Genomic DNA, 22939 nt, shown 5'->3' with positions numbered 1-22939 from the left:
ATGGATCCTGCAGGGAATTGTAAGACTCAACTCTTTCTCTTTGGACCTCAAGTGGCCACACACGGAAACCTGCGTGGGATCAGCAGATACCTGGTGGTGTATGTTTTGTTTTACTTTGTGTTCTTCACGCACGCCTCCCCGGCCAAACCGTGTGATAAAAACTGCCTCTCTGGAAAATGCATAAACGGATCGTGCATTTGTGACCGAGGATGGGTCGGAGACCAGTGTCAGCACTGCCAAGGGAGGTTCAAGTAAGTGCACATCATGCATCAATTCTGGAGCTGCACTGTTCCATCTGTGGTCTGGAGCACAACACATACTGTCACTGTTAAAATATCAGAAATAGAGCCATAACATGCCCGTTATCCATCAAACAGCACCGTCAGTGGCTCTCATCAAGATGAATTCTAGTTTTTAAGAACAGAACAGTTTTAAGAAGTTTGCGTTTGTGCTGTTTAGATCATCTGCTGTTTCCCGGCATAAACAGCAGGTTGCGCAAAGTGTGTCACCAGAAGGATCAGGGGTTCTCAAAGTTTTGATACCTGAGGGCCAATGTAGGAACCCAACATTGGACTGAGGGCCGCCAAAGGAAAACAAACAGAAATAAATCCCATTTGTAATAATTTTAATGACCAGGTTGCAGTTCTACAGTTAACACTTATTGGTCTGTATCCACTAATATCCAATAAACATTTAACAAGTACCTCCTGGATTAAAACTATCAACTGTAATTCATTGCGGGCCGCCAGAAATGTTTCTGCGGGCCGCCATTGGCCCCCGGGCCACACTTTGAGAACCAATGGATTAGAAGGAGCAACTTGATGACCAAATGATTATTGATTATTTCTTGCATTTGCTTCTGGCACGAAATCAAGGAATATTGTGGTTTACCATCAGTACACATTTACTGTTCCACCCTCATTCTCTATTCCCAATGTTTTACCAGAGGCAGTAAATAAAGTGATTTTACCAATATGCCAACTTTTGACCTGTCTGAAGCATAACCTTTAAGCAAAATGAAAGATTATACGATCTGTTTCTATTGAGATGCCCCCAATAACAAGCTGCTGGAAACCCACCAAGTGCTCGGGATGGGGCAATATGCAATATTATCCCACATTGTGGTCACAAATCTGAGATGATGTAAATTATTATTGACTATTCAGCACTTAGTCAAGGAACATTGTTATTTCTCCATCACTCCTTAAATCCCTCCTGGCATACACCATTTCTGATATTTCAGTCACATGATTTCTTCACATCATCTTCAATTCGATGAATTTCATGCAATATTTCACAGGTTTTTTTTCATACCCAAATCAAAATTCAGACAAAAACAGTCTCTTGGAAACCCTTTTAGTGGTAGTAATGGGACAATGTGCAAGAAAAAAATGCATATCACAGTTTCTCAGTAGTTAATATAAGAATTAAATGAAAAGTTTTTAAAAGTATTCATTTTGTTTGTATTCTCTGATAAGGAAGTCCACAATTCATATTCTGTTTAGTAGCTCAGATAGACAAAGATGGTGCAAGGTAGGGTTAGATATCTGTTTAAAATTGATGAAACATCTTATCATCCATCAGATGTATTGCAGATTGAATTTCCCTGAGCTGTTTTGTATGTTTTTCCTTTGCTGGCAGCATATCTTAGGCAGTCTTAGCAGAAAGTGATCTATATTCACTGGAGATAAACTGTACAGGGGGGTTCAAAAGTTTGAGTGCATTTTCAGACTTTGGGCCTTTGCTGCTTGCAAATATTAACCAGATTTGATGCTTATTTTCAGGGACTTTATGTTGAACTTAATTTTGAAGTAATGTTAAGAGATGATGCATTACCTACATATCAGAGGAATGTGGTGTACAGTCCACTATCTACATGTGATCAGGAAACTTTAGGTTCAATGCCTGTATGATGATACCAAATTTTGTTATTACATATAAATTGCTAGTGCAGTGCCTGCAGGAAGTATGTATTCCTATAGTGGGAGCTGAAGAAGATTTTTCAGTTATGGCCAAATGAAGCTGTGTGTGAAGGTTGGATGTACAAAGAGGTGTACTCTTGTGTAGTGTTAATATACAAAGTGTATATTAGGTTAGATATGGATGTACATTGAGATATAAAGAGACACAGAACTAGTAATTTTAAGAAAAAGAAAATGATGTGTGCATTGAGAACATGCAGTAGGCAGTTGTATGAAGAGGGCAGTAGGCTATTCGCGACTGGTAGAACCGCGTCCATTGTGGCCACATCCATGCATTTTTAAAACACTCACTCGCGGTAAAACTATGTTTTGTCACAATAAAATACTCATCGGTCCTTAAAGTTATGAGCTTGTACATGATGTTTGTACAACAAACACATCTTTTTTTGACACAGCGTTTACAGGTGCATTGTTTTAAAAGTAGCCTAGTAGGGGGACTGTGCTTACTATGAAAGACAATCCTGATGGCCCCCCTGCCTGGTGTAGCATGATAAATCAGTGAAAATAACAATTACTCCAAAAAATCAACGATGCACACCATCGGGCCATGCTCAACCCATATCCAAAATCTTAGGTCGATATGACTAACGGTCAGAGATATGCCCGTCACAGACACGCACACAGACACAACTTGCTTTATAGATAGATATCCTGTATTTTTGTGAAGGGTAAAGCATGTTTTGTATACTGCAAAACACATGTGGTGAGAGTTACTGCAGCACTACAGGTGGAAGGACCAGGCAAGAAAATAATGGCAGGCAATCACAGAATAAATGTGCAAACTTCAGTAAAGTATAATTTAAATTGCCATCCGATTGAGACTTTTGACAACAGTCAACCATGGCTTTTTGGTATATTTTTAGGAACACTTTGTGGTGCAGAGATGTTGTGATCACAATTATTGCCTTTGCTCCTGGTGCATCTGAGGTTTTGTAAAGGCTGTCATCAAGCCATGTTGTCGGGGAATAAATAACCTCCCATCACCTACACACAAACAACTGCAATGTGACACTTTAACTCCTGGTGTCGAGTAAGACACGCGTGCACCCAAGTTAATACACAATCAGCAACACACTGCTGCACAGCACTATACAACATAACGGAATGCTGACTTTCCCCATAACGAGTGTGAACCCAGTTCCTGAAAGATGTGTCAAAAATCAAGTCTGTGTCTCATCTGAAAATGTATAAAAACTGGAACGTCATGATGGTAATGTGAACAGCCTTGGTAGTCTTACACAGGATAGTATTTCCACTCTAAGTCCAAAGAGCAGCATGAAAAATTCATCATTCTTGGATGTATGATGTGTGCGCACAGTCCAAACTCATTGTCTGGTGTTTTTATTATATCTATCTGCGTTTACCAACTTTAATCAGCAAACCACAAATCCAACTGAAGTCATTTCAACTTGAAAGTGCGTGAGAATAATCAATCGGATACACCTCAACGGTATCAAATATAATTCATGCTGTTATAATGGGAGCAGTCGACAAAAAAAGGCAACAGTGCTTGGAGAAATGTTTTATGGTGCCCATCAAGAAAGAAACTGAACATCATTACATGCATGCCGTCACCATTGATTACCATCCATCATAAGTCCATTATCCTTTCAAAATTGCAGTGTGGAAAGTAATTTACGCGGTATATCATGTTCATCGTGTAAAAGAGACATAATAGAGAATTGAGTTTAGTTTGTGTTATTCAGACCACCCATTTCATTCCAGTATGTGTTTATGAAGTTTCCAAAGTACCCCGCTGCTATTATCCGCTGACAGATACTCACTGAGTAGATTCATGGATTATTTGTCTCATCTCCTGACATCCTAAATGAGTTTTATGCAAGTACAAGCTGTTGTAAAGTAGAAAATGCACCGCTGTGACGAGATAAATGTTTAGAGGCAATCTGTCTCCTCATTATGTGCAATTGATTCTTAGTATGATCGAACAGCGCTGTGGGTGGTGTGTGTGCGGCTCTGATTCCTTGGGATACACGCACGCACACAGACATGCATACACACTATTGTGGTCTTTGGAAATAGTTTCCAGTATCAGTGTGGGGGAGTGGGAAGAAAAAAAGCCTTTTCAGGAGATAGTTGAATCTTTAAGGTTGGCAGGCACTGACCTTTGGTTTAATGCCAACCTGTTGTTATTTTAAGTTCTTGCTATTGAGTGCAGTGTATGACATTGTAATTGGACACCAGAGTCCAAGATCTCTGGATATTTTGGACCAGAACAAGAAATGCACTCATTTAAAAATGATGATGGTGCAGAATACATCAACTGGTTGAGCTGGTACCCATCAGATCACTGTCACAGGGCGTGTGTGTGTGTGTCTGCTTCATCTCACGCACCTGTGTTGTTGTGCTGCAGAGCTTCTGCTATTTTTTACATAGGGTTTACCTTTGAAAAACACCATTAAAAAACTCACTCAATTGTTTTCAAATTCACACAGCCATTTTTTTTTTAATTAATCAAGAATTTGTTTGGTCTACAAAATGTCCAGAATGTTGAAAAATGTTGTTCAATGTTTCCCAAACGTTGAAATGACGATGTTCCCAAATGTCCTGTTTTTTTTCTGTCGGTTTTAAATACGTTGAAAATTCTGATAGCATGTTTTAAAGGAGACATATTGTTCAAAATCAACTTTTTAATCATTTGAATACTTATATTTGGGACTCTGGAGGCCCCATCGGTAGGCAAAATGTCAAAAAAGATGACCCACTCATGTTTTTGTGGTCTGCCTCAGTCTAAGTACAGGAGATGAAACACGCGATGTTGACTTCCGCACTAATTGCTACGTCACAATGAAACATTTCTCGAATTGTTGTCTCGCGGAGCTCCGTTTTGTTGAGTGCAGGCAAGGGCAATAGTATCTGGATGAGCGGAAGTCCTCAAAGTGTTCTATTCTTGGCTGCACAGTGCAGCACAGAGTTCTACACAAACTTCCGACCTCAGAGGATTTACGTGTCCAGTGGATACATTTTATATGACGGCAATGTGCCGGAGAGAGTCGGCAAATGATCACTTTTCCAAATGCTAACTGCTGCCAGAGCCTCAGTGACACTGATGTAGTTTCCTGTGTCTCATTTGCATTTAAAGAGACAGGCACATAAAACCGACTGTTTTTGCAGGGTGATTGAACTGCTGTGGTGCTTCATTCTTAAGGTATTTTGACCAAAGCATGTCACAGACATGTTCATTAGGACACCAGGGAACTAGGTTAACGTGTAGAAATAAGGTATAATATTTCTACTATAATTATTAAAATTTCTCGGTCCGGTCAGAGCGATTTCCAAAATTGTTGACGATTGATTAATTAAATCAAGAAATTGTTAACCATTGCAGCTATTTTTTTTTAGCTGTGAAACATGTGCAGCTCATGTTAGAAAAACAACAAAAAGCCTCAGGCTGAGACCTTGAGCAGTGATCTGGGTTTGGGTCCATCTTGCGGTCGATTGCTGCGTATCTGCCCCCCTTTCCACTCCCATGCTCAGCTGTTTTATCTATTAAAGGCCCAACATGTCTTTACAAAATAGCACTTAATCATATCAGTTATTGTCAGAGTTGATAGATTTTTAAACATGTGGAAAGCAGGGATTTTTTTCCCCCTCAGAATTGGCAGATTCATCTACATTTCCATTGCTGCTCCAGATGTGTTGAATCGTCATAGTCTGACGTCCTGCTGAGACACAATGTGCCCCACCTGTTGACAGTGTGTGCTGGGATAGGGACGGAAAGCCCCTCAAACTCTGCACTAGTTTCAAATGTTAGTTGGAGAGGTTCAGTGTTTTGCTCATGGTTTTCAAACACAGACGTATGAAACCATGTGTGATATGCAGGATTTGCAGAGAGGATTCTCCTCAGCACTAGAAAATATATTTTCTATTTGCGTGATGATGATGTGGAACACTTCTGCTTGTCCTTGCATGGAGAGTAAGGTGGCAAATAAATTGGCATAACACTCAAAGAAAAGAAAATTATCAGTCACAAGCTACTTTCAGTCTTGTATTAAATTATGTTAAGAATTATGTTACATGAATGGAGCTCTGTATGTATTTATTTTTTTTCTATTTCACAATTTACCTTATTTGTAAAAGCTCTGGGATATGCAATGTCCACATGTAATAAATATGACCTTGTGTTGTGTGTTACTGTGCTGATATTCCTAAATCAACTGTTGATTTTGTTTTTGTTTTCAGGTTGATGGAGCCCTCAGGATACCTCACTGATGGTCCAATTAACTACAAGTACAAAACAAAGTGCACCTGGCTCATTGAGGGCTAGTAAGTTCTTCTTCTAAATGATGGCGTTCCACAAAAGCTGAGCCTGTGCAGCTAGATTTAATTAGGCAATGTAAACAGACTGATGTAATTAAATTAAATTAAGCCCATCAGCATCCCCGTTGAAGGAATTAGAGTTTTGTTACTCATTCCACGTAAAGTAAAGCTTTAATCTGGGTGATGAGCTGCATTCGACAATGCTTAGAGAAAGGAACAACCTCTGGAACTGTGGATGCTTTTTATTGTCATGGCAACAGTGGTCACCGGGAGGACAGAGCTGTTTGAAAACTCTGTTATCAGGTTAAAAATAGAAATCAATGCATTATATGTTTTTTTTAACATATTGAGCAGTATAATTGTCCTTCAGTGTAGCCCGTGCAATGCTAAAAAAATTTATCTAAATGTGATTGTTTGAGTTATTGAAATTTTGTTAAATGCTCTCTCTTCCTCGCCATTAAGAAAATCTCTGTTTTTAGTGGATATCTTCCATGATGTTGAATAGCTGATTTTGTCAATAGATTTTGGTGAGCCTTTTGTTAAATGGCTAAAATCTTGTTTTTCCATGTGTCCCTGCTGGCAGCCATGCTGTTAGTGTGAGTGAGGGCTTGCGCAACACTGTTGGTGCAGATTATGTGTCAATACCTCATACAACCGCACTTCAGAAAACTTGAAATATCTCTTAAAATCAAGTATATTTATCAACAAAATATTGTGATTCATGGAGTTTTACTACGGACACACATCATTCTGTACATTCAAATCTATCCTGCTTGCCAGCATCCTGCAGTGATCCATCTTTAAAACCTAAACCATTCTGTCTTGCTGTGTTTTCCCCCCCCTTTTTAGTCCAAATGCAGTTCTCCGGTTAAGATTCAACCACTTTGCCACAGAATGTAGTTGGGACCATATGTACGTCTATGACGGAGACTCGATCTATGCTCCTTTGGTTGCTGTTTTCAGGTGGGGTGAAATGTATTTCTGAAACATTTATAAATGGATGGTGTCAATTCAGGGCTCTTCATTTCACATGTTCTGCTTTTTTTTCTCTCTATAGTGGTCTTATCGTGCCAGAGGTACGAGGAAATGAGACCGTTCCTGAGGTCGAGACGACTTCAGGCTACGCACTACTACACTTTTTCAGTGATGCTGCCTATAACCTGACAGGATTTGAAATATTTTACTCGTAAGTATCCACCCGCAACTGATTAAAAACAGGCATGAGGTAAACTGGAGGTGAGGCTGTCACCTTTTGAATGTATCTAATTTATTCTCATCTAGAATTTCTCATGTATTTCTGTCTCCTACTCTTAATGAGAGGTGACATGTTTCTGCATGCAACAATAATGCTACAGAGAGACCGTCACAGGAGAACTTCTGCAGAAATTAAAAGCTACTGCGCCAGTGACTCAATAATTCTTGCCAGCCCTTTGTGTCCTCAAGATCTCAATGCTACTCATTAATCTCCCTCAGTCCCCAAGTCTGTGTGTGGCCTATAAATATTACGTATCAGTTTTGAGTAATGCGCTGAATGTAAACACCTTTCTGTCCAGGATCAACTCTTGTCCCAACAACTGCTCTGGCCATGGGAAATGCACACCTGGGAACTCGGTCGCCAGCAGAGTGTACTGTGAATGTGACAAGTATTGGAAAGGCGAGGCCTGTGATATCCCGTACTGCAGGAACAACTGCGGTAGCCCCGACCACGGCTACTGTGACCTGACTGGAGAGAAGCTGTGTGTTTGCAATGACAGCTGGCAAGGTAAGAGATGCCCGTCGCCAAATGCTGCAGTTGTTCAGAAAATTACATTGCATCTAAGATATTGTTTCCAATGTTTCGTGTAGAAATACAGACTGTATTTCTCAAGCAGCACATATCCGCATACATTCAGAGGTTATGACATAGTTAGGAAAGTTGGTGATGAAACCAATCAGTGGGTTGGCATGTAGCAATATTAACTCTGGTGATTCTTTTGGTTGTTGTTAATTTTATTCTGCCTCTGTTTGATCTCATGGACAGCAATGATGTAACATTATTTGTATGCTGTGTTCTTCATCTGAAAATGGTCTCTGTCAAGCAATACTATCAGGGGAGCATGAGTGTGTGTACAGCAGGAGCGTGCGGTGACCAGAAACTGCTGTTGTTAAAGCAGCACAACTTTTTAAATTCTTTTGGGGTGATTTTTTTTTTCCTTTTTGACCTGTCTGCAGTCATCTAACTTTATAAGAAGAATGTTACTTTTGCCTCCTTCTATCTCGACATAAAACAAACCACTTCCTGTGTGCGGGTGTGGGAATATTGCAGGCTCACACGACATCTAAACACCACTTTACTGAGAAATACGGGGCGGATAGGGTTAATCATCATTGTGTGAACCTATTTGACAATGGTTTAACAGTCATTTTCTCTATTTAACGCACCATTTATGTTTGACGCACCATATTTTATTAATAAATTCTTCCACTATGACTTTTTATCACATTTAGAAACTTACTGACCTGAAAATTCTCAAGCAATTGAGTGTACATCAGTTGCATTTCCTAAAACTGCTATCAAAGGGTCAACACATGCAACACATGATGAGATGTTATCAGACTACTAAAATCCATCTACATCTTTGTTGGTGTACTAAAGCATCTAAATCCAGCTTTAAATCTTATTATCAAAGTTTTTAAAAATCCAGTGTGGCTTCAGCAACTGTTTTAAAAATAAATAGTCAATGTAAAACAGGTTTCATATTGAAGTAATGATTGGAAAAACAACACTATCTGGATTTATACAAGTCTTCAAAAAACCTTGCTCTCGCAATGTCTTTCTCATTTCCATCAGAATGCAGTCTTTGCAGAAATGGCATGAAAAAACTGCAATTTTCTGAATTCAAAAAATTGAAAAGAATAATGTTCATCTGGTAGGTAGTTTATTTTTATGGCAGGGAGGCTCATTATGACACAACACCGTTATTAAATAAAGTCCCAGCATCCTGATAGGCATTTTGTCACTGTAACTTCTCTGTTGTTGAAGTGATTAAACAGGAGTTGTTAGGGAAATTAAAGTTTTCTGTTGTCTCTTTAAATATTCAAACATTTAAGGACCAAAACAAAGTCAACTATTTGCTTGTTAGATACATGACTAGCAGCTTGTTTTATAGAGGAGTTTCAGTTCACCATCTTTGAATGTTTCCTACTCCTACTAGTGATGAATCATTCGTGACACACTTTCGTAAACACGGCCTGGAAAAAGGTCTTTGCTCCTCCCTCGTGTACTGTGGGGATTATTTTGTAAGACGTCATGAGGAACATGTCAGTGGACATGTGTGAACAGCTGTGTTGTGCTGTGTCGTAGTGCCGGATGGTAACACGTGGATTATGCCCTTGTGACACTACATCATTAATGGTCTCCAGCTGGAAGTAACCAAATGTTCTGGCCTGATTAAAGCTGACAGAATCATTACAGAGACACGCTCTTTTTCGGCACGGCATTCTTTCAGTTTCACAGTTTAAAGTTTTCACAACTCCCGGTCGTACTTGTTTAAGGAGTGGTCAAACTTTTGTTTTAGTCGAAGAGCAGCCTGCTTCCTCTTCGAAGTTTCAATGACGAGGTTTGAAAATATGCATCATATTCCACCCTAAAGCACCAGTCCCAACCTGATATTAAAAGCCTTTCGGGATTATCTGATCAAAAAAATTCAAATTTGAGGGTGGTCTGGGACATATGTGAGCACATATTTCGACAAATTAAAAACCATATTTAACATTTCTGCTTTAAAATATCTAAAAATGAAAAGACATTTTATTGGCTAGTGTACTTGCATCACCCATAACATTTCCCACACTCTTAAATCCTTAGATAACTGCATTTCTTTTTTTGTGTGACCTTTTAATGATGTCATGATGCTCTTTTATCGTATCAACTTTAAAGGTGCATTATGTAATAAATCTAAAGCAACTGGTCATAAAATCCTCCTAATATGTCACAGAGACTCAGGAATAATGTTCATATAACAAACTGAACTCACCAACAACAACAGTACAGCCAAAATATTTGCATTAAAAAAAATCGTTTGCAGACTGCAAATTAGGGATGCACCGATTGCCATTTTTGGGGCCGATTCCGATTTTTCAAGAAGTTTGACCTGCCGATACCGATTTTAGCCGATTTCGATTAAATTTTTTTTAAACCACTTTACAGCATACAGAAAGATATATATTTTTTCATATTTTCTTTAATAGAACATTTTAACATAGAAATACAATCAGTTCACATCCAATATCCAACTAAAAATACAAAAAATGAATCACTACCTGTATGTGTAGTTTATTTAAGTTTAAACATATTTCACAACATAGTACCTACACAAAATTAATGAATCGTTTACATGCAGAGTGTGCGCTCACTCGCAAAGCATACAGCAGCATCGCGGCTGCGCGGTTGTGTCTAACCAGATACACAGGTATGGCAGTATATTAAAAATTCATATCATAACGGAAAAAAAAGGTATTCGGTGTGAACCGGTATACCGCCCAGCCCTACACTCTACTACATGTGCGTGTAGCCGCGTGCACGTGTGTTGCTGATGCTGCGCGATGCGTGTGCATTTGATCAGCTTATTAAAATCGGAATATTTCTGTCTGACCGGCCGGTCGCCGATAGCGGCCGATCACGTGAAAATCGGCCGGTTCCGGTCACGGGCCGATTAATCGGTGCATCCCTACTGCAAATCATGTTTATGTTTTGAAATCCTGTTTTGGCATGTGGCGTCTACCAATCATTGCAGTCAGTAGAGTCTCAGCTGCAGAGCAACCACGGGTTGCCAGTTATGTCAGAAAACGAAATCTAAAAGACCTCTCTGTTTTGAATTTGAATGTAGTAACCGTTTTGGGCCACATTCTTACATATGGCACCTTTAAACTCGGGGCGAAAAAGGGAAAGTTTGGCACTACTAATTAGCTGCTGTTTTTTTCATTTATTTCTTTATTTATGAATTTCTAAAATGAAACCATCTCCCCATGCTGCTTCACAATTCACAAAGTTCATCAAACTTGGTCTTTTGGTATTGTTTTTTATTTGTGACCACCTGCTCCTGTGACAAGCCTTCTGACCTGCAGTTTCCCAGTGAAGCTGAATACCTGGGCACATATTTCCTTTTCTCTAATGGTTAAAATTGTTTTTTTATCATCATTGTGTTGCATGCATAGCATAGTGATTCATCCAGCCTCTTCAGACTCTCTGTCTCCTATGCAAATATACACAAACACGATGACTAAAGCACATTTGTTTAGTCAGACTGTTAAAAAACGTAACGTCTTGATTAGAATACAGTGCGGGAAATGTGAGATAAGATCATAGGTGGTGCCAGGAGACGCATTTGAATGCCACATTAAAAACAAAAACAACATAATAATGCCACTTGTGATCAGATCTCTGAGGACACATGTTATTAACCGGGCCAGTGAGAGTCATCATAACTGTAAGATACCATGAACAATACCAGCTATGAGTAAAAAGTAAAATCATTTTAATTAGACAATGAAAAACAACCTCTGTTTGGAAATAGTTGTGTAAAAAAATACCAAGCAGTGCTGTTTGGTGGAGGAAATAGGCCAAGGAAAGCACTTTTGTTGTGGAAAAAATGTAAGCCTTTGTTATAGTGACTAATGCTTGGCGAAGAAAAATCCACATATTTCACAGCACAGTGACCTCCGTCAGGGTGACTAACCGGAGGTAAAGGAAGAACAAGGCTAATAATATAAGCCTGGGAGATAACAGGAAATGTCATCATGAGTTCATTATCACAATAGAATGAGCAGATGACTGAGAGGAAGTAGCCACAATTAGCAAGAAAAAGGCAAAAACAATTGGGAAAAAAACCCCACAACATTTTGGACTTTTTATCACTATATTGACAATACATGTGGGGTTTTTTTCAATTTCTTTTTCACTCTTTCTATCATCATAATGAGACAACATAGATTATTTGTACCCTTGGATGTAATGTCTGTGTCTGTCTGTCTTGTAGGTCCAGACTGCTCTCTAACTGTACCGTCTACCGAGTCCTTTTGGGTCCTACCAAGCGTCAAGCCCTTTGGCACATCGCTTGCCAGAGCGTCCCATAAGGCCGTGGTGCAGGAAAAGGTCATGTGGGTGGTGGGCGGATACACCTTCAACTACAGCTCCTTCCAGATGATTCTCAAGTAAGAGAGCAGTGCATGTCTGCAAGTCCTCAGGTCTCACTGTTTATTTGTCTCTGTTTTTCACGATTACAACCTTTTTGTTTGCAATCCATTCGTTTTTTTTGCAACAAAACAGAAAGCACATAGAGATGGTACAAACATTTAGGTAGCTCAGTAAAGCACATTACCAGTGTATGCATCCTTACAAAGTACAGGTATTGTATATCTGAAATGTGGAGCCCAAAGAAAGAAAATAAGGAGTTGGGGTGCACAGAATCCCTGGAAAAATATTTGAGGGTTGAGTTTTATCCACAGGTTATTAAAAAAACACCAATTTAGCTCCTCGTATCAGACGAGTACGAACAGACGAAAGATGACCTGAGATGATCCCTCCATCTCTGCAGCACTCTGTCGTTATTGACAAAGGTTTTATTGCATTTATTGCCTGACTCTCTTTTAGACGCTTATATTGGCATCTTTGCAGCATACGAAGTTGTTGTTGTTGTCGTCTTGAAACTTCACAAATGTTATTAACCCTTACTGTTCACGCCGCATAGATCAGTGCCCTTACTCTTGGTAAATTGCCTTGGGAATAATACACAATGGACATCCTGGGGTGTGTGTGTTTATAGGCCATATCTTTAGGCTTTATAAAATCCATTTTTCTGATTATGTGTTGTTGAGTCTAAGTTCTGATTCATTTTATATTGCATTTTTTTTTACTTAAATAGTCACAAAATAGACTTTTCTTAGAACAGTTTTTCTTTTATTTTAGTTCATATAAATGAGCCAAGCGAACTTGGAACTTTGACATATTTCCAAATTTCACAAATTCTATCTGATGTTATTTTTTTAATTATAAAAACACACACACACAATCAAATCAAACTCATGAGGTTAGTGCAACATTTGGGCTATAAAGATACAATTTAGTGTAAAATCTGTCGACTATCAGCCTTCGTACTCCATATGTGTTACTCTTTGAAAGCTAGATTCAAACACGCTGTTATTCAATCTTTCAATGAAGTTTGTTTAATCTAATACACTGATGCATTCTAATCAACATTACTGAGAGCATTTTAATACATCGCTCAACTCAATTACATCTCCATGACTCAAAATGCAGTATATGTCAAGCTGATTATAGCATTATGAATTTTCTTTGCCATTTCAAAATGTAGAGTATCTTTAGCTAGTGTAATAATTCATTCTGAATTCCCCCTCCAGTGATCGTCACATAATTTAAACGCATTAATTTAGCACTTTTTAACAAAAGCCATAAAGACACTCCCCAGACTGGACATGCACCGAACCGAAACATTTTATAAAAAGGGATGCACATAATGTCACACATTTTTTTCATGTATTTTGTCGAGAAGTGTTTGAACAGGTAACCTGATTTCTTTATCATCAGCTATTCAAATTAGTGCAGGTCAGAGTTCCTTATGCTTACAATAATATATTAGTGTGTACGCGGCTTTGGAGTGTTTGGAAATTAATTCATTTATTGTTGATATATATTTTGTTATTGTCATTAGAACATAATAATAACTCTTCATGGTACTGATGTACGTGTACTGTATCGACTTTTCTCTCACAATTGAAACCAGTATGCTTTTGTTTTCAATTCCTAAATTTGGTCTCAGTAATGATTCTCAGAATAGGAAGTGGTAAAAGGGCTCTCGGCGTATCTCTTGACACAAATTACTGTAGAGAAAAATCTGACCCATTATCATGACTGACTGGCTGTTTTTTCTTTATCAGCTGTACTTAAGAATGCAAACACTACAGTGACAATTTAGAATTCTGTACACCTGGTTGATTCTGCAGCTAAAATGCAGAGCTGATTGTCCTCATCCATGTCATGGCTCAGAGCTTATTGACATTTCCCCTCTTCTGTTGCTTGGACAAGCTTTTTCCATCTGCTCTGTGTTTGCTCATCACCAGGTGCAACACTCTCGTGGAAAATGAATACAGATGTCCTTCAAATTGAAACAGAAATGTGACCCTCGGCTCCAGAAGCATCTTGTGTTCAGCACACCATGCTGTAAAATGAAACATTGATTTATCTGCAAATTACCCGGCAAAACCGGAGTTAAACGGGATCGCTGTTTGTGTCTTGACGACCTAATTTGTATAAATAAGGTTGAAACAAACTTAATGTGTTTTCTGTTCTTTATGCATGAATGAAAGTGTGTAATGATATGTTTTTTTCCTCTGTAGCTACAACCTGGAGAGTGGCATCTGGAACACAGTTCCCATCAATAGTGGCCCAGTGCCAAGATATGGCCACTCACTCGCTGCCTACCAGGTAAACACACTTAACCACAAGAAAATACCTCAAAGTCTTCAGGCACTGAAAGGATTCAGATAATGGCAAGTGTTCCTAGGAAGGAAAGGATAATTTGATCAGGTGAAAGGGAGGAGAAGAATGTTTATGGATGAAAAGACAGCTCAGACAGAAGAAAAATACAGCTGCTTTCAAAGGGACACGGTTTATGATCATAATATATCTCAGTCTCAGCTGGGGGACAAATTTGTAAGGGAATAAGAAGACTACTTTAGACATATTTCATTTAAAACAATTGAAGTGTATAAGGACACATTGGAAGCTGATCTCAGATTCTCAGAAATGCACTGAAATTGTGACATTCTCCTGAGAAAACATTTGTTCAGAGGAACATCTAGGCTAGTCATTCCCAGATATTTGCTCTCGAGAGATTTGCCGACCTTTTTACTTATATATTTATTAAATCTTACAGTAATGTTTTACAGAAATGCCAGTAAAAATAGAGGCATTATTCACAAATGTGCTCATGTCACAATGCACATTATGATATGGTTTGTCACATAGGTAGTAAGGGTGAAAGTTGTGAGATGTACAGTGAAAAAGGAATGTTGAAATGAATCTTGAATTTGACAGGTCGCTGAGACAGCAATGCTAATGCTTATAATTTGAGTGTCAACCACAATTTAAAATAGGAACTATCACTTTCATAACCATCCATCCATCCATCTTCTACCGCTTTATCCTCTATATGAGGCTCGCTGGGGGAGCTGTGCCAATCTCAGCTGACATAGGGCGATAGGCGTGGTACACCCTGAACAGTTCGCCAGTCCATCACAGGGACACATACATAGAAAGTGGTGAGAGTGGGTGGTTGTTTTTCTGTGTTTTCATATACTGTATTGCATCAGCAGCCTCTCTGTATTCTCTGCTACATCCCAAAAACCACTGAACCCACTCTCTTCTTTCTTCCAGGATGACATCTACATGTTTGGTGGGAAACTAGAAGCCGGCTGGGGGAACGTGACGGATGAACTGTGGGTGTTTAACGTGCCCAGTCGAGTGTGGCAGAGGAGAAACCCTGTGGTCGGCCCACCGGCTCAGGCCCAGATTTACGCTGTGGAGGGTCACTCTGCTCACTGCGTCCTGCTGGAGGGCGGCGAGGCCATCATGCTGGTCATATTTGGCTACTCCCCTATCTACAGCTACATCAGCAACATTCAGGAATACAACCTTAGTGAGTCACAGCTTTTACAGCTTTGTTTGTCACTTAGTAAACTCCATTAATGTGAAATTAGCTTTCACACTATAATAGCTTGAGTGAATCAAATAGCACAGATATGTCATAACAGTAAAACGAGTTACTAGATCCAGTGTTGTGACATTTTCCTGTTACCAATGTGATGTAACAAGTAAAAGAATGATCAAAACATGGCACTTTTTAAGTGCACCCAATGATATATAATTATTTCAACTCCTTACAAACCCATATGCAATAAAATGAACTCATAGCACAGGAATAGAAGATAGAATATTCCTGCTTAAAGGTGAAGTAAGTAGTTTATTGTGACATCTAGAGGAGAGGCTGAAATTTACAACAACAAACTGCTCCTCTGCTCACCCCCTCCCTTCCCTGAGTGCTCAGCCGGTCAAATGTCGTCCTCGTCGTCTTTCTCCGTGTCAGCAGATGACGTTCTAGTATTTATTCAGACAACGAGAGGGAGGGGGAGAGGGCCAGGACGAGGGACAGCTCTTCGTGGCCGCGGTAGATCTGTCAGAAGCCGGCGAGGGAGAGGGCGAGCTACCGCGGCCGTAGCAGACGAAGCGGAGAGAGTGAAGGCGGGACTTCCGCTACAAGTAAAGCGACGCTTGATTTGATCTCTCTGGTTTGTCCTTACAGGCTCCCGTAGAAACACGGCGTCTCGTTGCTAACGGTGGCAATGCAACAGCGGCCCGCGACCATGTTATTTTACATGACTTTTTGAAACACTACAAAAATGAAACAAAAACTATTATACAGCGACTAGACTATGCAGGAGCACATAATATGTATAAAAAAGGGTCATATAAACCCATAAATACTACACAGTGTCCCTTTAAATATTTTATTTTAAAAGCTCTGGTATGTACTTTCTCATCAGGATCCAACACGTGGTTGGTACCTGAAACCAAAGGTGCGATTCCACAAGGAGGTTACGGCCACAGCAGCACATACGACAGCGCCAGTGGCGGTGTCTATGTTCACGGAGGCTACAAGGCTCTGCCTGCCAACAAATACGGCCTCGTCGATGACCTCTACCGCTATGATGTTAACACTAGGACATGGTGAATCAACGCACATACACACTCTTTGTCAATCATGCATTCTAGCGTGTGTATATGACACTCCGTTACACGTTATTCTTATTAGTGTATCCTTGACACTCCCATCATGCATATGTTACAGGTTTATCCTAAAGGAGAGCGGCTTTCCACGGTACCTGCACTCGGCTGCTCTCCTCAGCGGCACCCTGCTCATCTTTGGCGGCAACACGCACAACGACACTTCGCTCAGCAACGGTGCCAAGTGTTTCTCCGCTGACTTCCTCAGCTATGACATCGGTATGACTTGAACTTTGTTGATTGTCATCATCAGACTTGGAAAATGGTCGAATTATCCAAAATATGTAAACACTCCTGCACTAGAAACTTCTTCGAACTGCTTCAGTTTGTTCGTAATGATTAATAAATGTGCTTCTGTTAGATTTAAATGTGCTTCACCACCTTAGTTAAGGGCCCTAATTGATTAGAATATATTTTTTTTCTTCTTTAAACATCAACTCCTCATACTTGTCCACTTCTTATCATAACCAGTAATTATAATTATAAAAGCAAGAACTAGAAAATAACTATAATGAACATGTAAGCACCAATGCAAATGAAATACTCTTTTACACATGGTCTTCTTGTCCTCAGCCTGTGATGAGTGGAGGCGTCTGCCTAAACCAGACCTGCACAGAGATGTCAACCGCTTTGGTCACTCTGCTGTTGTCAGCAATGGGTAAGTCTTTGGAATGGAGTATGCTCTCAGACCAAAACACACGCAGCAAATTAAATTATTTTAAAAGCTCCAGTCTTAAGATGCTGTTTTTCAAAATAAAGTAGTGTTTTTTTTATTTATTTAGTAGATATTTTGGCCAGTGCATGTTGTTGAACATCAATAATAAATGAAAGGTATTAACATGCAATTACAGCAAGAGTGCTAATTTATATCCGTAATAAAACTGTAGCAATAGAAGTACATAAAAATGCTGTAAGTATCATGAATATTGTTTCTTTAACTCAAATGTGTGAATGTTTGCATATTTGTATTCATTTGGTATTTTCTGTATTAATCTACATTAACTTGTGAAGGCAATGTCTAGTTTGAAAATATATCTTTGCCGCAATGATAATTAAATTAAATACTGTTAATGTTTCAGTATATTGTTTTGTGGTTCATAAACAGAACAGATATGTCAGGATACCCCCCAAAAAGAGCATGCACTTGTTTGTTGCTATTGTTTACCATCTTCTCATTTGTGTACTTCATTAGGTCCATGTATGTCTTTGGGGGCTTCTCCGGTGTGCTGCTCAATGATGTGCTTGTTTACCGACCTCCCAGCTGCCAAGCCTTCTTGGCAGAGGAAGGGTGTGTCAAAGCTGGGCCTGGGGTCCGCTGCATCTGGAGCAAAAGCCGTTGTATCTCCTGGGAACCCAGCATGGCTAATGGCAACCTCACCACTGCACCATTCTGCCCCCCTAAACCTGGTAAGAAAAACACCTGAACCTTCAGCACACGCATTACAACTGTGAAAAATCTGCTTTTCCTCATCTATCTCTTAGATGCAATAGAAATGGTATATCACTGAATGTATAAATGGAAAAACTGGTTTTAGCCACTTGCACAATATACTTATAAAATCTTAACAAATTGATGTAGTATAAATATTATTAAAAATATTTGACAGCTTCTCTGTCTGAAAACTGAAGTATATGTTACTAAACTCTGATCAAATTTACACCAAGGCACACAGGAGTTGTCAGTTCATTACTTCCTCTGTCAGTAAAATGATGTGTGTAATTTTTGTCACTCTGGTGTTTGAAATCCTTCATTCAGAGTTATCTAAATAACACCAACTTGCCATAGAAGAATCTATATATTCTCTATCTTCTTTGGTGCAGTAAAGTATCTCAATAATGGTGCAGGGGTTGCACACATCGCAGTAGGACTCGGTCTCATTTGCAGCTACACTTCAAAACACAAACATGATTTCCTTTCTTTTAGATAGAGATGTTATACAAGTAATATGTATTTGTTCTCATTTTTGCGCCTTCTTTCTCTTTTCAGTCACGGTGGATGAGCGGTGCTACCGGTTCTCTGACTGTGCCAGTTGTACAGCCAACACCAACGGGTGCCAGTGGTGTGACGACAAAAAGTGCATCTCTGCGATGAGCAACTGTACATCTGTGAGTCAGCCAACAGGGGGCACCAAAGCACTTCTGGTCTTGTGTTGAGCTCCCTGAAAAAACACATTCAGAGACACACTCATTTACACGTATCCTGTGGATATTGTGAGCTGGGGATTTTGGAATAATAGATTATTGTTATTCTCTTAGTGAATAGGAAGAGGATTTTGTTTTCGCAGTGACATAGATTCAACTGATGAGACAACTTCCTGAGCCGTGTTAAACTGAAAGCTCATCGACCTGTCTCTGCTGTATTCTCCTCTGCTGTCGTAGAATGTGAAAAACTTCACCGAGTGTCCAGTGCGGAACGAGCAGGTGTGCAGTAAGCTCGCCAACTGCAAGAGCTGCTCACTGAATCCCAACTGTCAGTGGGACCAGAACCAGTCCGAGTGCCACGCTTTGCCCGGTAAGAAAGATGCTGTTTTTTGAATCCCCACAAACAAGCATTCTCACAAAAACATACATTTTCTAAAAAGCCTTAAGATCCAATGATACTGTTAATTTATGTTTTTTTTTTCTCTGTCAGAATTAGTTCTCATTGTATTTGAAATGTACAGAACTTTCCAGATGTTGTCCTTGTGTTTTTCTCCATCCTCATTTTTTCAACCTTTACAGTACAATGAAGGTAGCTACTCTTATGATGACACAGTTTTTCACATAAATTCTGATGGCTGATGCCTGTCATGTTGGTTTATTGATTAATTTCTAATTTTAATTTTTTCAAAAATTAAGAACTGTGTCTTAAATGCTACACATAGATTAGACTCTAGGATCAAGAGGGGATGTAATCAGCAGTGCATTCCAAAATTGTGATTTTAAAAAATCACAATTTAGATAACAGACTAGTTAAATAAACTACCTTTGGCCACCTTTAGCCTCAAGGATATGTTGTGGCTGTGGGAGATACAAACCGTGTCTTTGAGACTGTATATGTTTGTCTGTTTCTGCTTCCTGAAATGTAATTGCTGCCTGATTCACAAATACAAAATGCATACACTACATCTAAATGAGCATCCAACCATATTTATATGGGAAGTAGTAAGTAATAGACAATTTAGCCTCCAATATGGCTCCATCATTCATTGTTGTAAGGCAAATGAGGCCACATTACTTGCCGCACACATACACTGTAACCCTCTAAATGTTTTGTCCCCTGTGGTTTGGGAGAAAGCAGACTTTATACAATCTGTGCTTTCTGCTTTCATGCCTGTGCTCACTACTTGCTGCTTTTTTTCTCCTGAGCTTCATGTGGAAAAGTATTAAGAAAATGCTCCAGTATAATGGCCTATATTTTTTTTGGCCCACCTGTTCCAAGTTCTGCCAAAGTATTTTCAACCTGTAAAGGCCGTAGGAGAGTAGACTTATGGTTTCTGTGCTTTAATATCGACTCCACACTAAATCTATCTTCCAGCCCAGCAGTGCAGTGAGGGTTGGAGCCAGGTGGGGGAGGCCTGCCTGAGGATCAACTCCAGCCGTGAGAGTTATGACAATGCACAACACTATTGCAAGAACCTCAACGGAAACATAGCCTCTCTCACCAACTCCAAACAAGTGGACTTTGTGCTTGAGGAGCTGAAAAAGCTCCAGCAACTAGACAAGGTAACGCAAATAAATTAAATAAAATGACATCTTACATCTTGGGTGAGAACGGGGTGGTTTTCAACTGCTTTAGTCTGTCAGCAACTCACATATTTCATGCACACTGAGTGCTTTTGTCCCAGTGGCTCTGCTTTTAGCTCAAGCCATTTTTGCCTTTCAAGTGTTTATCATAATTTTTTTCCCCCACTGTCTGTGTCACAAATTGAGTTCTCTCTCTTTTTTGTCTCTTACGCAATCACAAGTAGATTGCAATAACAGACTTAGACGGACTTGTTTCTGCGATATTACGAATGAATTTGTCACTGATAATGACACCTCCTTTAGTTTTGTTTTGCGCATAGTAACATTTTTGTCAGTCACATATTCTTCTGGCTCCTCCGTGTACTGTAATAAACCAGGGCCAAATGACTCACTGTCTGGAAGAGCAATCATAAGCTCAGACAGTATCTAACATGCTCTCTGCTGTGTCTCCGATTTACTTTAAAAATCACACGCAGTGTGGCTTTAATTCTCCTTTCCTAATTTGAGGTCGCACATCACACACATGATGTGATGACAGTACAGAATTATTGAGCTTTTGTCATTGACCATCTTTTTGGATTTTTCTTTTTTTTTATACACACAGTTTGTGATTCACTTCAACCTTGAAGCTGTCTGTTCTGTCCAAAAGAATAATTGAGAACAGTTTCTAAAATCTAATCCACAAAATGTGATTTGTTCATGGAAAAACGGGCTCTAACATCATAATTCACGCCTCTCCATCCTGAATGGAAACAATGAAATGCACATTTTGACAAGCATTCATCTCAGTGGAGCTTCATTTTCTCCTGTAGGAAAAGAAAATGGTTAAATCCTGTGATGATTTTTACTTTGGTCACGCTGCTGTATTCATTAAGATTTCATTAGTTGTCTGTCTGCTGGGCTGAAAACCAGTGTGTTTGTTCCATACAGAACCTTGACGTGCTGCCATTTCCCATAATGTTTTTTTATTCTGTTTAAAGTTGGACCCTGAAGGCAAATGAGTAATCACATCTGTGAAATTTATTTCACTAGACTTTTAATGGTATCTTTGGTCCCCAGTTGCAAACACAGTACCAGTTGCTGTATAATACCACATGACTGAAGCACATTATAAAAATGTATCCGAAGCCTTGGGTGTGTTGAGCATTTTGCCATGTTTCCACAGCGGCTGTCTCCGTGGGTGGGCTTGAGGAAAATTAACGTGTCGTACTGGGGTTGGGAGGACATGACCCCCTTCACTAACAGCAGCCTGCGCTGGTTGCCCGGTGAGCCCAGTGACTCTGGTTTCTGTGCCTACCTGGAGGAGCCCCAGGTGTCAGGCCTGAGAGCCAATCCATGCACCGCCACTGCCCATGGCCTCATCTGTGAAAAAGCCACCGGTGAGATACAAATCATGTTCATGATGTTATCTGTTCAGTAAGATTTCCTTTTTTAATTCAAGACAGTACATTAATGACACGTTTCATGTCCATTAAGGCTAAAATGATATTAGATGAAAAATGGCACATTTCATTTGCAGTTGTGACATTTTTTTTTAAAAATGTATTTATTTATTTAAATTAATGTTACTCAAATATGACTTTTTTTCCGGAATGTGTGGACACAGAAATCTGATTATATAGATATAGATATATCTACTGCATATATATATATCTATATATAGATATAGATATATATCTATATATATATATATACGCACAATATGTGCTTATGCAACACGGGTGAGAAAGGTCATATTAGAATCCATGCAGCTTTATACCTGTACGTGGATTGTCATCTAGAACTAAATCACACCCACAAATTTGCTATACCTTAAATTTCTGTATAACCCCAAGAGGGGATAAAAAAAAATGGTACATGATATCATTTAAATAACCTGCTTCGGGACTCAGTGGCCTCCGAAATAAGACTTATTTTCTTGTTGTAGATGACGCATGCACAAAGTACATGTGCGCATGCATGTGGTTTCTAAGGGCAGTCATGTTCAGATGACAAGACACTTGAATGTGAACCATCAAACCTGATCTGAAATTAATCATATTTGATTGATCAGATTTTTGCAAATCCAGATTTTATCCCATTTTAATTTTAAAGGGCTTGAGTAAGCAAACAG

General features: G+C 39.3%; 1 protein-coding gene across 1 annotated transcript in view; it reads left to right on the top strand.

Moving 5' to 3' along the window:
* The window catches only part of atrnl1b (attractin-like 1b), a gene marked incomplete at its 5' end in the record, with an annotated part of 77491 nt that continues 54552 nt past the window's right edge, over positions 1-22939 (top strand). Inside the window, 16 exons of the mRNA XM_083904156.1 lie at positions 1-251; positions 6183-6266; positions 7110-7223; positions 7318-7446; positions 7814-8022; positions 12278-12452; positions 14655-14742; positions 15694-15955; positions 16860-17043; positions 17165-17319; positions 17674-17758; positions 18293-18507; positions 19088-19206; positions 19480-19612; positions 20618-20805; positions 21992-22205. Of these exons, the coding sequence (XP_083760282.1) occupies positions 1-251; positions 6183-6266; positions 7110-7223; positions 7318-7446; positions 7814-8022; positions 12278-12452; positions 14655-14742; positions 15694-15955; positions 16860-17043; positions 17165-17319; positions 17674-17758; positions 18293-18507; positions 19088-19206; positions 19480-19612; positions 20618-20805; positions 21992-22205 (2605 nt within the window). The remainder of the gene's footprint in view (positions 252-6182; positions 6267-7109; positions 7224-7317; positions 7447-7813; positions 8023-12277; positions 12453-14654; positions 14743-15693; positions 15956-16859; positions 17044-17164; positions 17320-17673; positions 17759-18292; positions 18508-19087; positions 19207-19479; positions 19613-20617; positions 20806-21991; positions 22206-22939) is intronic.

This window comes from Microchirus variegatus (genome assembly GCF_963457635.1).
Source record: "Microchirus variegatus genome assembly, chromosome: 17".
NCBI classification, from domain to species: Eukaryota; Metazoa; Chordata; class Actinopteri; order Pleuronectiformes; family Soleidae; genus Microchirus; species Microchirus variegatus.
The sequence above is the reverse complement of the archived record's forward strand: the minus strand, read 5'-3'. Positions and strand labels throughout refer to the sequence as shown.